Source organism: Heterodontus francisci, chromosome 26, assembly GCF_036365525.1.
Source record: "Heterodontus francisci isolate sHetFra1 chromosome 26, sHetFra1.hap1, whole genome shotgun sequence".
NCBI classification, from domain to species: domain Eukaryota; kingdom Metazoa; phylum Chordata; class Chondrichthyes; order Heterodontiformes; family Heterodontidae; genus Heterodontus; species Heterodontus francisci.
The window spans coordinates 48625831-48642387 of record NC_090396.1 but is presented as its reverse complement, the minus strand read 5'-3'; the positions used below and the strand labels follow the sequence as shown (position 1 = coordinate 48642387).

General features: G+C 40.7%; 1 protein-coding gene across 1 annotated transcript in view; it reads left to right on the top strand.

Moving 5' to 3' along the window:
- The window catches only part of LOC137384323 (protein sidekick-2-like), a 506965-nt gene extending 492029 nt beyond the window's left edge, over positions 1-14936 (top strand). The window contains exon 43 of the mRNA XM_068058191.1: positions 6975-14936. Coding sequence (XP_067914292.1) covers positions 6975-7355 — 381 coding nt within the window. The 3' untranslated portion in view covers positions 7356-14936. The remainder of the gene's footprint in view (positions 1-6974) is intronic.
- The last annotated feature ends 1621 nt before the right edge of the window (positions 14937-16557 follow it).

The following is a 16557-nucleotide window of genomic DNA, read 5'->3' as shown; positions in this document are numbered from 1 at the left end:
TGACCTGAAACGTTAACTCTGCTTCTCTCTGCACAGATGCTGCCAGACCTGCTGAGTATTTCCAGCATTTCTTGTTTTTATTTCAACTATTCCAGTGCTCTGCTGACCAGATGCCCGTCTTCCACCTTCCATAAACTTCAGCTCTGCCACCCATATATTATCCTGCACCAGGTCCCATTCACAAATCGCCCCAGTCCTTGCTGACCTACATTGGCTTCCTGCTCACCAATGTATCCAATTGAAAATTCTCATTCTTGTGTTTAAACCTTCATGCCCTTGCCCCGACATATCAATGTAACCTCCTCCAGCCTTACAAACCCCTCAGAGTTCCCTGTTGGTTTGACTCTGACCTCGTGTGTACTTCCCCCTTTCACCCCACCATTGCTGGCATGCCTTCAGCCATCAGGGCTGCACACTGTGATATTCCCTCCCCAAACTTCCCTGCCTCGCCACTTCCCTCACATTTTATAAGTCCCCCCTTAAAACTCATCTCTTTTTCCAAGCTGTTGGTCACTCCATCTAATTGTCCCTTCATAAACTGTCTGTTTTTGTCTGATTACACCTCCGTGAAGTAGGTTGGGACATTTTCCTACATTAAATGCATTGTTGTTGTGAACTTAACAGTTAGGCGTTCTGCCCTTAGCTCAGAGTAAAAACTCATGACAAGATAGCAGACATTAAGCCCATTATGAATCAGGATACTCATATCAAGATGCCATAAATGACCTAATATGAATCTCCTATCATTGTACTTTTTTTTATTCATTCATGGGATTTGGGTGTCGTTGGCTTGGCCAGTATTTATTGCCCAGGCTAGCATTTATTGCCCATCCCTCATTGCCCTTGAGAAGGTGGTGATGAGCTGCCTTCTTGAACTGCTGCAGTCCATGTGGGGTTGGTACACCCAGTGCTGTTAGGAAGGCAGTTCCAGGATTTTGACCCAGCGACAATGAAGGCTATATAGTTCCAAGTCAGGATGGTGTGTGGCTTGAAGGGGAAGTTGCAGGTGGTGGTGTTCCCATGCATTTGCTGCCCTTGTCCTTCTAGGTTGTAGATGTCGCGGTTTTGGAAGGTGCTGTCTAAGGAGCCTTGGTACATTGCTGCAGTGCATCTTGTAGATGGTACACACTGCTGCCACTGTGGTGAAGGTAGGAAAGAACTTGCATTTATATAGTGTCTTTCACATATTCAGGGCTGAATTTTGTGGCGCCGGTGGGGCTCCCGGTGCTGGGCCTTTTTGAATCTCCACCTGGCGCGATCCTACATTGTTGCGGAACCGAGGTGCCTGTCGCCGGGATCTCTGTCCCTTTAGAGATGGGGAACCTGCCTCCAAGAGATGCTGGCCAATCACAGGGCCGGCAGCTCAGCAGTATCAGCAGCCCCACCAGGAACGGCGGCCACTGCCGGTATTGCAGAGGCCCATCACTGGAACGCCAGACCTCAGGTAAGTGAGGCAGGGTTGCTGGGGCCAGTCCAGAAGGCCCCGGCAGGGGTGGTGGTCATGAAGTGCAGGGGGAGGTCCAAGGAGATGCAGTTTTTGCCGGCGGGGGGCCTCCGTGGGCCACAGATTGCCCACTGAGGAGGGACCCCCCCCCCTCCCAGAGCCCGCAAAGAGGGCACCTCGTATTTAGAGGCATGACGGAGGCACCCCCTGCTGCTGGTTAAATCCAAACGGTGGTAGAAAGAGGCCCTTAAGTGACCGTTGAAAGGCCACTTAAGGGCCACAATTGACCTCTGATCGGGAAGGTTGTCATCGGCAAAATCGCTTGGAGACGGGGAGGCGACAGGTCCCCGCCTCCCGTTGTGATTCTTTGGGCTCCCTGCCCCACCTCCAGCCCCGTCTCAGGGGGCCATAAAATCAGCCCTCAGAATGCCCCAAAGCAACCAATGTATTAATTCTAATGTGTAGTCAATATTATTACATAAGCAAATGTGGCAGCCAATTTACGCACAACAATGCTGTATGCACAGCAATGAGATAAATGACCAGTTACTCAGATTTGGTAGTATTGGTTGAGGGATAAACATTGACCAGGACACCAAGAAAATTTGTCTGTTTCCCTTTGAATAATGCTGTGGGATCTTTTACATCCACCTGAAAAGGCTGATGGGGGCCTTGGTTTAATGTCTCATCCAAAAGACAGCACCTCCAATAATGCAGCAATCTCTCATACTGCAGTGAATTTATCAGTCTCGATTGTGAGGTCATGTTCTGCATTGCACATTGAAACCATGGACTGACATAAAGGCGAGAGTGGTACCATTGAGACAAGCACCCATTCTTAATTTACACAAGTAATTTGATACGAGTGTGATAAACATTTGTATGATAATATCACCAACAGTAATTTCTAACCTGCATCTTAAAAATTCAATGAAACAGCACCAAAATTGAAAAACCATGTTTTGTAATCTTTCCTTTTATAATTTTGAAATATTCACAAAGTTCAGGCCAAGAAGTGGGTGAAAGAGTGATCTGAATCTCCAGGAAGCATTGAAGAGCTTTCTTTTGAAAAATATCCACACGTGTGTCTGTGTGTGTGCATGATGTGTGCTGCTGAATGCTTCCATTGCATGAAAGGTTGGAGCTAATTTTTGAAGGACTTCAGAAACTACCAAGTTTATAAATCACAGCTGTCAACTGCAATTAAAAATTGACAGATGGGTGATGGCATGGCTGATTTCCACTGTTCACCTCCCAACTGACCACAGACAGTGTTTTTGTGTTACTAGTGTTTCAACCCTGATGTTTTACCTGCCAAATAAACAGACAGTGACAGGTTTTCTTGTAGGTTTAAAACAGAAGATTAGCTATTTATTAAACAATAGGGGTGGCACAGTGGTTAGCACTGCAGCCTCACAGCTCCAGTGATCTGGGTTCGGTTCTGCGTACTGCCTGTGCGGAGTTTGCAAGTTTTCCCTATGACCACATGGGTTTCCACCGGGTGCTCTGGTTTCCTCCCGCAGCCAAAGACTTGCAGGTTGTTAGGTAAATCGGCCATTGTAAATTGCCCCTAGTGTAGGTAGGTGGTAGGAAAATGGTGGGGATGTGGTAGGGACATTGGGTTTAATGTAGGATTAGTATAAATGGGTGGTTGTTGGTCGGCACAGACTCAGTGGGCTGAAGGGCCTGTTTCAGTGCTGTATCTCTCTAATCTCTAAACTAATCTCGAATATCCATTCTCCAAAATGTTTGCAACACCACTCACACATACATTCACTCTCACATGCACTCTCACTCTCAAGATAAGACAGATAGAAGGTTTCAGGGAAAACCTGTGGGATCCTCTCAGAAGGCGAATTTTACAGTTGCAGGTCTGGTTGCTGATTATCTTGTAATTGCTGGGTTATTGCAGCCTTCAGGCGGTCCACTTCGGATTGAAGCTGGTGCTGATGGCTTTGTACAATTCTCACAGGTAGAACAGTAGATATTACAAAGGCACTCTAATGTCTCTGCTAAAGCTGACTTCCAACTTGTTTCAGCAGGAAATACTGTGTTGGCTGGAACCGATCTCTCTCTGTCTTTCAGCCTTGCTGGAATTCAAGATCTTCTTCTTCTTTGGCCTCCTTGTCTCGAGAGACAATGGGTAAGTGCCTGGAGGTGGTCAGTGGTTTGTGGAGCAGCGCCTGGAGTGGCTATAAAGTCCAATTCTGGAGCGACGGACTCTTCCACAGGCGCTGCAGATAAAATTGGCTGCCGGGGCTGTTACACAGTTTGCTCTCGCTTTGCGCTTCTGTCATTTTTCCTGCCAACTGCTAAGTCTCTTCGACTCGCCACACTTTAGCCCCGCCTTTATGGCTGTCCGCCAGCTCTGGCGATCACTGGCAACTGACTCCCACGACTTGTGATCAACGTCACAGGACTTCATGTCGTGTTTGCAGACGTCTTTAAAGCAGAGACATGGACGGCCGGTGGGTCTGATACCAGTGACGAGCTCGCTGTACAATATGTCCTTGGGGATCCTGCCACCTTCCATGCGGCTCACATGGCCAAGCCATCTCAAGCGCCGCTGGCTCAGTAGGGTGTATATGCTGGGGATGTTGGCCGCCTTGAGGACTTCTGTGTTGGAGATACGGTCTTGCCGCCTGATGCCAAGGATTCTCCGGAGGCAGCGAAGATGGAATGAATTGGGACATCGCTCTTGGCTGACATACGTTGTCCAGGCCTCGCTGCTGTAGAGCAAGGTACTGAGGACACAGGCTTGATACACTCAGACTTTTGTGTTCCGTGTCAGTGTGCCATTTTCCCACACCCTCTTGGCCAGTCTGAACATAGCAGCGGATGCCTTTCCCATGCGCTTGTTGATTTCTGCCTTGAGAGACAGTTTACTGGTAATAGTTGAGCCTAGGTAGGTGAACTCTTGAACCACTTCCAGAGCATGGTCGCCGATCTTGATGGATGGAGCATTCAAGATGGCTTTAGATGTTTTCTGAGTGTGGCTGAGAAACCAGCCTGATCTTGATGTTTGAAGTTCTGTACTGGCAAGACCTCACCCCAAACCCCGCCCCTTTGTTCCTCAAAATGATTGCCTTTTAAGGTGAACTTACAAGTGTTAGTTCTGCCCATGTGACTTTAGGTTTCAGTTCTTGCTGGGCTGCACAATGGCCTTTTGATAGCCCCATTTTGAGGATATGAGAGCTGTTCACACCCCATTGTAGTGAAGGTTAGGTGGAGACAAAAAGTCTGGGAAGGCCTTTGTCTTAGTTGTTTGAGTACAGCTCACATCCATGTGTGGTTATCTATCTTATTTCCATGCAGACAGGGTTGACTGCTTTTCAGTCTTAGTAGACAGTGGATGCGGATTACAGTGCAGGAGGTGGTATGAGTCATGACTTGTCCTCCATTTTGTTGACAGCCAATGTCCCAATCTTTTAAATTTGTTCTAAGTTTTGTAACTTTTCAGTTTGTTTCTGTATTTTCATCGCTACGCTTCTTGTGTGACATGAAAATCAGTTTTCGCTGAAACCTAGCCTGATGCATGTTCTTCTCAGTGATATGAATTAGGAAGCAAATTATGGTTGATTGCATTAACATTGTAGCTTTGACAGAAACTTGATTCTGGGGGTTGTGCCACCTTACCCTCTACTGAAGCCTCTCTGGCTGGTTATACTTTTCATCCCCTGCAGTGGTGGTGTAACTTTTATCACTGAACCACTCCTTGGTCTCCCTACATAAACATTTGGTACCACCTTCTCAATTGAACACCTCAGATTGTTCCACCCTCTTGCCTTTCCTTTCAAATTATTGAACTCTGCTGCCTCCCCCAGATTCTACCCTGGGCTATTCATGGAGATATCCTCCCTCATTTCCTTTTTCCTCTGTACAAAGCAACTCCTCATGTTGGCCAACCCTTCCTTTCCATATCCCAGAGATGAGGCTAATTGTCGCATCCTTATTAGCCTGGCAGCTATAATCAATAAACTCAGCACAGATTTAGGATCGAAACTTGGGCCTTGCTGCTCTGTATTGCTCACGATCAAAAATGGAGGACATTTTCACAGTAAACTACTGGGGGCCTCTACAGGTCCAATATTAACTACAATATAATTGTTATTTTCAAGATTTCAGCTTTCAATTACTATTGATTGTGGCAGGATTTTGGGTCGGGACACGACATTAGGGTCAAATGCAGGTCACGATCCCGTACTGAATGGGAAACAGTCACCTGGCAGTGATTTTCCCGGAAAAATGGTCAGAGGGCAGGCTCTCGAAGCTGCAGGGCCAAAAGGAGGCTCTCCAGCTTGGAAGGAGCAGCAACCTGCAGTTCAGGGAAGAGAGAGAGAGGGGGCATCTCCATCTTGAGGCTCCATCTCTGCAACTTTTAAAAGTTTTAAATTTAAAAAAATGGCCCCTGCAGCTGGGCTATCATTGTGGAGGGACAGCCTTTGGCCTCAGATATGGTCAGGAGGGTAGGGAGGGCCTCAAAGCCTGTCTAGAGTGCTGGCCCCCTGGTCTGCCACTGGAAGGGCACCTCCAGGTAGTTGGCCTAGTCCCTGATGCCTTGAGGGGCCCACAGGCCAGGTGGAAAATTCCAGTCAGCCTCTGAAAATTGACCTTAACAGGCCATTAACTTACCTGGTAGTCCTTCCAACCCCCATCCCATCTCCAGGAAAATGATCCGCTGGCAGTGTAAATTTTCACGTCTGCCGCCTCTGTACTTGTCGCCATATGGGTATGTTGGTAGAATAGTTCTCTGAAGCAACTTCATTTCAACTCCATTGGTTTGGATAACTGTTCGTTCTAAAGTTGTTCGCAAATGATAAATAATGTACACGTGCTAATAATATTAAACAAGAAAGTAGTATATCATGTCTCAATAATGTATATTGTTATGGTGCACAGAAATATTTTATTAATATTTTCATTGAACAGTTTCTCTGGATGAACACCTAGCTTAAAGCAATTACTTTGTGATTTTGAAATTTTAAAAAATCTTAAGACCTTAATGTTTCTCCTTTATTGAGACAAATAAAGAAACTCATTTTGCTTTATGGAAGCTGGGTTATAAATACGCATTAGATTAGTTTGAAGTTGTATATTTGTCCTGGTTTGATCTCACCAGTGATGCCGTAATATGAAGCACTAAATTTTGCAAATATACACTGATGGCAGGAACATCGCCCACTGCCATCAGCGTATATTACAGAAAAATGCAAGCAACTTGCCCACAGTTTTGCAATAGGTATATGCTTAGTGTTCCCCACTACCAATGCAGAGTCAAAATCTTACTGCTGTAAACTCTACGTAAAGAAAAAACATTTGTCAGTAAATTTCTTATTGCCATCAGTTATTGATAATGATTACATTTTTAAATGCCTTTTCATTACTCTCTTTGCTGCTAGACTTAAATGCAGCAGCTTCTGGCAAGAAACAAGAAGTTTCTAAAATTGAACTGTGCTTCTGTCAACAATGCTTTTTCACAGGCACAGTAAAAATCTGTAATCATTAAACTTATGACTTTTTTTTTCAACAGGGAAGTGATAGCGAATGTGAAGTTGATCAGAACAGACCGAAGACACATTCTTTTGTTAATCACTACATAAGTGATCCTACATATTACAACTCATGGAGACGGCAGCAGAAAGGCATCTCAAGAATTCAGGCCTACAGTTACACGGAGAGTGAATCAGGTGATCCAGGTCATAATCACCAACCTGCCACTAATTCAACCAACAACATCCATGTTCCTCAGGCCACCCAGCAAGGCAGCCTCTACCGAGCTAAGAGAAGCCTTACACCCACACCCCAACACCACTCCAATAACACCAGCCAGTCGGGCACGCTGTATCGGCCTGCTAGCAGCCTTGCTCCAGGATCCAGAACCCCACTAGCAGGATTTTCTTCTTTTGTTTAAACAATGCTAAAAGGTGTTTCTTTCTTAATTTTGAGGAGTTATTGTGTGGAAGACAATCAGTGATCTGCTTGCAACCTTGCACAGATTTTATTCACAAAAAAAAATTGAAAGGAAAAGAACCATTACAAGACTATCCTGTGTGACATCCTGTCATGGTTTGAGGAGAAAGCGGTCTCTACAAAAAAACACAACTACAAAAGAAATGGAGGGGCAGAGAGTTTGCCACTTAGAACTAGTCATGCTACCCCAATGGGCTTATATTCTGATCATCTGAGAAGTGTATGAATCTGATGTACGTCTACACATGTTGGGAGAAAAACATAACCTGATACTATAGTAGCCAATTGGTCAAGTCAGAAAATCTGGTGGCTGTTGTTAATTTCAACATGCCCATTATATATAAAACAAACAGGTTTAATTTAGTTGCTGTCCTGGCTATTTGCAACTATTTTTATTGGCTAGTTTTCACTTTATTACTGCTGCATGACCGCTACAGTGTGACTCCTCAATAAGCTTGTATAATTTACCTGTTATCAAATACTGTAATGTCGATGAGTTTAACATTGCTTTTAAAAAATATTTTCTTCAGACATATCTTCAGATTCATAGCTGAAGCTTTGAAAAAGTCTGCCTTTTCTTTGTCTGTTGTGAGTTATCATACACGAAGACAAAAACTGTTTGCATGAATCCCAAGACATTATTGGCCATGTGTTTGTAAAGTCACAGTCATTGTGATTTAAGATTTTTTCCTTAATAGATTCTTGCAAAATGCAAGGAGTTTTTTTCTCAAAAATAAGGCAAGGTTTTGGGTTTAAAGCAGGAGAAATTTCTGAGATATCTCATCAGTAGAAGTTAATGGGTGAAGGATGTCAATAGATTTTCTTCCACATTATAACTGTTTCCAGCACACAGTTCCCCATTCTAATGGCATGAGTCAAGGACATTTGGTTTTAGTTAGTAGACATTTTTTTCCCATTTCTTCTGTCCCTAAATTTGATCACACTGAGAAGTGGTTGCAAAAATAGTATCAAAAATTAGTTGATTACTGACAAATCTCTCTTCCTATGTTTATAAAATTTTAAAAATGGTTTAGACACAGGTTTGTCAGGTCCAGTAATCAGTCTCAAGCTATGCCCATTTCTTTGTTAGGAGTCCTGTACAACGGTTTTTACATTCAACTTGATTTATTCTGCATGGAGGTGTTACTCCAGATGCAAAGAACGACATAGTAATGTCATGTAGGGCCGTTGTACCTTAGTTGTGAAGAACAGCAGAATAACATAACATGGGGCATGGTCATTACTATGAAGAACAATGTATAGTTACATGGGGTCATTTTTCTAGCCTTGAGCAACAAAATAGGAATGGTACATGGGCTATTCTTGTAGCTATGTTGTAACTGAAGGAGTCACTGGCAGTCACCATTCTGCTTTGCACAACAGCTCTTAGCAAATTTCAATTGAAAGCAAGTTCCTGCAACAAGGAAAACAGTTGAACTCTTGGGAAAACAAACAAATTTTAATTTATAACAGACCACACTATGAACTTTCAAAAATGTATGTATTGTGGCCAGATGTCATTTTGACCTTTCACCACTTTTTTTAAAATCACTTTTACATTCTCATTTTTTTCCATTCCACAGACAGTTGTAAAAACATCTTTCAGCACAGCAGTGACTTTAGTATGACCATATTGGCTAGATAACATAGTACTACTTTTATCAGATAAGCAAGTCAGATGCCATATAAACTACCATTCACTTCCAAATTTAGTCTGAAGTTGATTCGTAATGTAAGAGGAATATATAATATCTTTAAATACCAACAGAGTGTTCTCTTGCATGGTATTTTGTGACTTGAGGGTGGATTGTGGCCTTCAAGTCAGAGCATAGTCATTTGTATCAAATATTGATGTTTATTATTAAAAGAAAATACAGGAAAATAGAATGATGGTTGTAATATATCCACAGAGGAAACATCTTGATGTGGTCCTGGCCCAAAGGGATCTTTCGTTAGTTATGAAGATTTTGGTTATGTAAACTAATAACATAGGGATACAGCATTCACTGTACAAGTTGATGGCAGATCATCTTAGTGCAGCATACAAAAGTATTTTCTGTTCCTGTTTGCAATACCACATAAAGAATGAATAAATATGTAAAATATGAAACTTACTTGGAGACCACCTCTCTATTGTGAGTGATCATCCTCATCCCCAAATTAAATAACTAATTCAGATGCGAACCTGTATCAGGAAAACATATCTCTAATCATTATTTAAAGTCAATACCAAAGCTGGTCATTTTATAAAGAGTCAAAAATGTTTTAGGGAGTTAGTGGTAGTGGATATTCCAGACTGAAGCAACAACTCTATCTGGATGAAAACAGAATAACATTTTAAAAATAGTTGTGTTTTAATGGAGTCAATGCAATAATATGCCTCTAAATAATTGATGAGACAGATATTCCTGGTAATAGCCTAGGGTTTTCAATACAGAGGTAAAGGGAAGCTATGTATTCTGGGTAAAATAACAAAGCACCTTCAATGTTAATCCTTTTAAGATGCTTGAGGATTTTTTTGTCTCAGTTTTTTTTAAAGTTAGCATGGCGTTACAATTGTCATGACTTTGTGAGGAAGCCACAAAGTATTTAGTTACAGAAAGACGTATTTAGTTTCACATATATATAGCCACACACATATATATTTATCATTTTTATTTCATTATTATTGCAAAAATTATTTTCAATTTTTTTAAATACAAAACCTAGGTCAGGGGCCAAGACCCACAGAGCAAGAATACACAAAGGTTGAAAAGAATAATAGAAAAAGATAACTTAAGAGATTGTAATTAGGTAATGCTGAGCTTGAGTTTTAAAATCAATAGATTTGCAGAAGGATGATAGGCTGAGGGAGATAAGATGTTCCACGGGTTTGAGACGCAGGGAAGACTGAGTTAGAGCAGGAGACAATGAGATGAGCCCTGAGGTAAACAATGGCCTGGATTTAGCAGTCAGCAGCGAAGGACCAATGCTGACACTGATTACCATTACAGCTGCCCACAGAATATTTGTGTGCTTTTGAGCAGTAACTTAGCTGCGAGAGATAATTTTCAATGCAGATCCCTCTACAGTAGATATGCGTCAGCGTGTCTCTTCAACCAATCAGATTGAAGAATCCTCATTGAGCCATGCAGAGCCTAAAATAAGTATCTTATTAGAATATTTAATTCAATGTAAATCTTATCTAGAAAGTGAGGAAGAGAAAGATGAGATTAACAGAGAGATAAGAGACAGAAAGAAAAAGTAAAAGAAGCTAATTTTTTTTAAAACTCTAACAATAATTAAAATCTGAAGGAATGAAACTCCACACTTTAAAAGTTAATTTCAGTGCCAGAGAGGTTGTTTGGCAATAATTTATATTTATCATGCTATTAAAAATTCACTTACACCTGAATGCACAACCCCTAAGTTTTTTGGCGGAGTTTATTGGATAGCCAGTAGGCAAGTACACCAACATCACACTGTTTCACTTATTTCAATGCTGAATCTCTTGGCAAAGTACAGGTGTAGTGAAGCTTGTGGAGGAGCAGGCCAACTCGGACAGCAACTTCCTGATTTCTGCATTTAACTGTACATGTGTGGATGGTAGAAGTTGCTATCCGCTTTTCTCTGTTATAATGATGAGCATTGTTAGCTTCACCTTTATATTTAATACAAAATACAGGCCATTGTATCATTCAAATTCTAATGTGTAATGCATAGGAGTAAATGTGCCTGAACTTACAGTGTCCTTGAGAGAAGCAAAACATAAACAGTTTTGACTTTGAATACAACACTAAAGATTTAATCTGATCATTTTGCTTGTCACGCTATCCTTTTGCAGTTGGCAAAACTTCTTCAACCTGACCTCTCAACTCAGAATCTATCACAATTGATTTTGGGAGAAATGAAGCATACTTTTTAATACAAGTAACTTAATAGGTAGAGTCTGTGCACTGGGAAATGCTTTCAGTTTAAAGAATAAATGCCAATCAGAAGCAGTCTAGCTGTTGAAATTCATGATCACTGCAGTATTGGGTGGGATCTGAAATAAGTCAGTTCAATTGCCTCTCCGATTAGTATCTTGTCAATGTACAGGAATTCCAGTAGAAATATTCAATTCTGATAGTGCAGCAACTTCTTGCAGAAAAAGAAGTCCCATGCGGAATGAAAATAAGATTAAAACTGGGAACATGAGGCTTGCAGTTTGGTTAACTGCAGAGCACAGTGTGTTCATGATCCATACAGACAAGAAAATATTGAGTCTCTGCTGAGTTAGTTGATTTCAAGTGGGGGCAATGTTAGGACACTACAACTGGCTTCAGTGTTCCATGACACGGAACAGAAAAATCAAGCACTGTTACCGCTACTAATCCTAACTCAGTAACTCCTACTGGAAAATGTACATATGTGGATGATTTTGATGGCCTATACAGTTGAATAGTTGTTGACACATTCTCAAAGGAGCTGTTTTTACAATTTAAGAAAAAATCTAGATTGATGGGAAAAATCTCTTTGTACTGAAGGTAGTAAGTACTCCTTCCCATCAAAGCAGGGCTTCAGTCATTAAAATATGACAACAAATATTGTCACAGTGATCCATTTTTAGTGTGAATATTGTCATGAATCAAGGGGATGAGACACACTGACAGCTGACAGCCACATTAATCACTCTTCTCACCCTCCCACCACCCATACTGTATACACACACATAGTAAAGCAATATTTATAGAAAAAGTTACAAATTACATTGAAGAGACTTCAAGGAGGTAGTGTAATTTCAGAGTTCAGATAATGGTTGTTAACAGCCCAAGTTTTGTTCTTGAGGTTTATGATGTAATTTGATTTGTCATTCTAGAATTACTTTACAAAAGCAAAATAAATGCATATAAATATGGTTGTTGCGAAGGAAGAATGGACACCAGTACTAGTGTCTTGTTTCAGTCAGCTCCAAACATTTTATAGGTAAATAATCAGTCAGTACCTTCCAGAATGTAAGCATATATCCTGTCTTTTACACCATACATTATCTAGCCATAGAATAAGCCTCAAATTAAGTATTAAAAACTCTCTAAAGACTTGCAGTGGCCAATAACAAATGGTAGATAATGAGTGTGGAATTGAACTAATATTAACATCATTACCATCTCAGTCAAGTTACTTTCTGGTGATGGTGGAAGACTGGAAATGGCATCTAGTGTGTTCTCGGCATCACCACTGAACCTGGGAAAGCTTTTTTTTAATCAAATATTTTGAATAATGTATTAGTTAATCTGCAGGCTGACAGTACACTTAAGAATTTGAAGAATACAATTTGTGTCTCAATTGTTTGCTAGCGGTGTTGCACATAGAATGATGAGATTTTTTTATTTTTCCAAATCAAAATTTTACTTCAGGCAAGTGACTTCTAGGGAGTCAGAAATCACCAAAGTGCTGCCTATTAGTGTGTTTTATCTTCGTAATTACCCCAGAAACAATTTGGCTAAGTCACTTTCATGTCATGAGTTCCAAATTGAGAATGTGCTTGTAGTTAATAACAACAATAACTTGTATTTACATAGCACCTTTAACAAAATAAAACGACCCAAGGCACTTTGCAAGAGCATTATAAAACAAAATGTGAAACTGAGCCACATAAGGAGATATTGGGGTAGATGACCAAAAGCTTGGTCAAAGAGGTAGGTTTTAAGGAGTGTCTTAAAGGAGGAAAGTGAGTTAGGGAGGCAGAGAGGTTTAAGGAGGGAATTCCAGAGTTTTAGTATAAAGTCCAATGCATTGGCAAATCAGGAACATCCAGCAGATAGTGATTCTGTTGGGATTTGGCAGACAATTTGTTAAACTCATAGGACAAAGGCAAAAGGTGGTAAGGTGAGTTGGCACTTTTCCTTATCTCTGAGATCTGGGTTTGATACCAATAGAATGAACTTCACTTTCTGTAAAGTCTTTGGTGAAATTAATATTGGAAACCTCAAGTTAGTCTTTAGTTGGCACAAATTTACACTTTTGATTAGAGATGACAGTAAGAAGTGGAATTTTTCACATTATTGCAGGAGGGATGCTCTTCTCAGATTAGGGTTACACATGTTATTGATGTAGAAGAGACTTTTACCTTGCATTTCGTGAATGCAATGGCTGGTCTGTGAGTGCTTGATACAATGATACTGAGTGGCTGCTTTTAAGTTTTGGCACAAAATAACCAGCTGGTGGGCAGAGCACATCTGCCTTCTACCATTATTGCTCCTGTGAGGCCCAAGCCATTTGCATCTGGTTGCATGTGTCAAACCAACCCCCCTCCTGTCCCACAAAAATAAAGGGTTTCAATCCATTTTAATAAGTGTCCTCCACCAGTTCCTGTAAAAACCACTGGTTAGGCCGCTCAATGCATTGTTCAATTCATTTGTACATCAAAATTGCAATTGTGGTCCTATGTACCTGCTTATATGTTAAATCTGACATCTGGCCTGAAACAGGCAGGCGCTCCAGCCACTAATCTAAAGGCCCCTGCCAAGATGGTGATGACTGGAGTGCTGGGTAAATGGGGTGGTCCACTGCCATTTTCAGGCCACTAGCGCTGCATTATACCAGGTGGTCGGAGTTAAAATTATCCCAGATATACCAAGTGGAAAGTGTTTCATTCCTTCGCATTTGACAAACACAAATTCATTGCATTATCAATACTTTCATCTTGGAGCCTGCATTTGTAGCAGAAAGAGCAAAGATATTCTTTCTTTGATAAGAAGTGTTCTTTCACTATTACTACTTGGATTCTAGTCTAACCTGGAGGGTGTTATAAAAATTTATTTTTCTCTGGCTGCCCTGACTTACATCATAGAACCTGATGCTACCAACAAGAAATTTAAAAAAAAATCCGAGTGAAAATGATGGCCAAAATGGGAAATGGCAACTGCAAATGTTAACCAGTCCTTTTTTTGAATATATTTGTGATCTTTATACAAAAAAGTGTTTCTATATATTTTCTTAAATTTTCTGAAATGGTAATATTGTTTTTAAACCTATGTAATTCAAAATCATGAAGAAGAATGCATTAATTTAGAAATCAATATTCTGAAGTAGTAGAAGATTTCATACTTCAGTTTTATGTCAGTGCAATGAACAACAGACATGTCAATATGGTAGGTCTAAACTGAGGGGCTTGCTTCCACATAATATTTCAGCTTCTTGCGGTAAATCTGACTTTTGTCAACCTGTAAAGTGTTTATGGAGATAATTGCCCCATTGTTTTGCATATGTTCACACACTGTTTTGCCACTAAGTCCAAAAGTCTGAACTGGTTTCATGAAAAGTATCACTATACCATTCACATGCTGTGACATTTTCTACTGTTTGGTGGGAATCCTGCTCTGGAATGTAGACTTAAATATTGCTAGATTCTTTTTAAGTATTAGTTAAAAGTGTGAATTTTCTGAGTTATATTTGTTTTTATGAATCAGAATGTTTGTACAATCCTTTTAGTGGTTTCAGCTGTTTATAGTTAATGTTCTGCCAAATTCATGCCAAATTTGCGCTCTGTCTACAACAAGGTTATGGTTTTATATGTGTTTCTCTGTACACAGTACTTTGCTGTTATGTGAGTTTTATTTCTGATATGCCTTGTTCATGATGTTTGAATACATTAGTTTTATCTTTGTTTCCCCTCTCCCTGATGTTTGGCTTTATTGTGAATCTCAGGTTAATGGAGACATTTGCACAATACATTGAATATTTTTTACACTTAACAAAAGATCTCATCAACTCTGCAGTAGTAGAGAATTGAGATGTAGTTTGAGCGTGATACTTTAAACATTGTTTCAAGAAAAGGCATATACACATAGTTATGTTTATTTTTCTTGAATGATTATTCTTTTGAGGTAGTGTTAGGGCAAAAAAAAGAGTACTTTATGTACTGTGATATATTGGCAAGTATCAAGCTAATGTCTACATTTTCAGTAAAGCCTGAAGAGAATCGGTCATTGTTACGCTGGTTGTCTTTGCCTGTAATGTTGCGAGATTCAGGAAACAGCTGATGACATACAAATTAGAAGCAGAGTAGGCCACTCGGCCCCTCGAGCCTGCTCGGCCATTCAATAAGTTCATGGCTGAACTGATTTCTCCACATTACCACCTACCCCAAAAACCTTCCACCCCTTGCTTATCAAGAATCTATCTACCTCTGCCTTAAACATATTCAAAGACTCTGCTTCCACCGCCGTTTGAGGAAGACAGTTCTAAAGACTCATGACCCTCTGAGAGAAAACATTTCTCCTCATCTCTGTCTTAAATGGGTGACCCCTTATTTTTAAACAATGACCTCCAGTTCTAGATTTTTCCACAAGGGGAAGCAACCTTTCCACATCCATCCTGCCAAAACCCCTCAGGATCTTGTATGTTTCAATCAAGTCGCCTCTTACTTTTTTAAATTCCAGCAGATACAAGCCTAGCCTGTCCAATCTTTCCTCAAAATATAGCCCGCCCATTCCAGGTATCAGTCTAGTAAACCTTTTTTAAACTGCTTCCAATGTATTTACATCCTTCCAAAAATAAGGCGACCAATACTGTACACAGTACTCCAGATGTGGTCTCACCAATGCCCTGTATAGCTGAAGCGTAACCTCCCTACTTTTGTATTCAATTCCCTTCACAATAAACGATAACATTCTATTAGCTTTCCTAATTACGTGCTGTACCTGCATACTAACCTTTTGCGATTCATGCACTAGGACACCCAGAGCCCTCTGTATCTCAGAGCTCTGCAATCTCTCACCATTTAGATAATATGCTTCTTTGTTATTCTTCCTGCCAAAATGGACAACTTCGCATTTTCCCACATTATATGCCATCTGCCAGATCTTTGCCCACCTCACCTAACCTATCTATATCCGTTTGTAGCCTCCTTATGTCCTTGTTACAACCTACTTTCCTGCCTATCTTTGTGTCATCAGTAAATTTAACAACCATACTTTCAGTCTCTTCATCTAAGTCATTTATATAAATTGTAAAAAATTGTGACCCCAGCACAGATCCCTGTGACACACCACTCGTTACATCTTGTCAACCAGAAAATGACCCATTTATGCCTACTCTCTGTTTCCTGTTAGCTAGCCACTCTTCTATCCATGCCAATATGTTACCCCTACACCATGAGCTTTTATTTTCTGCAATAACCT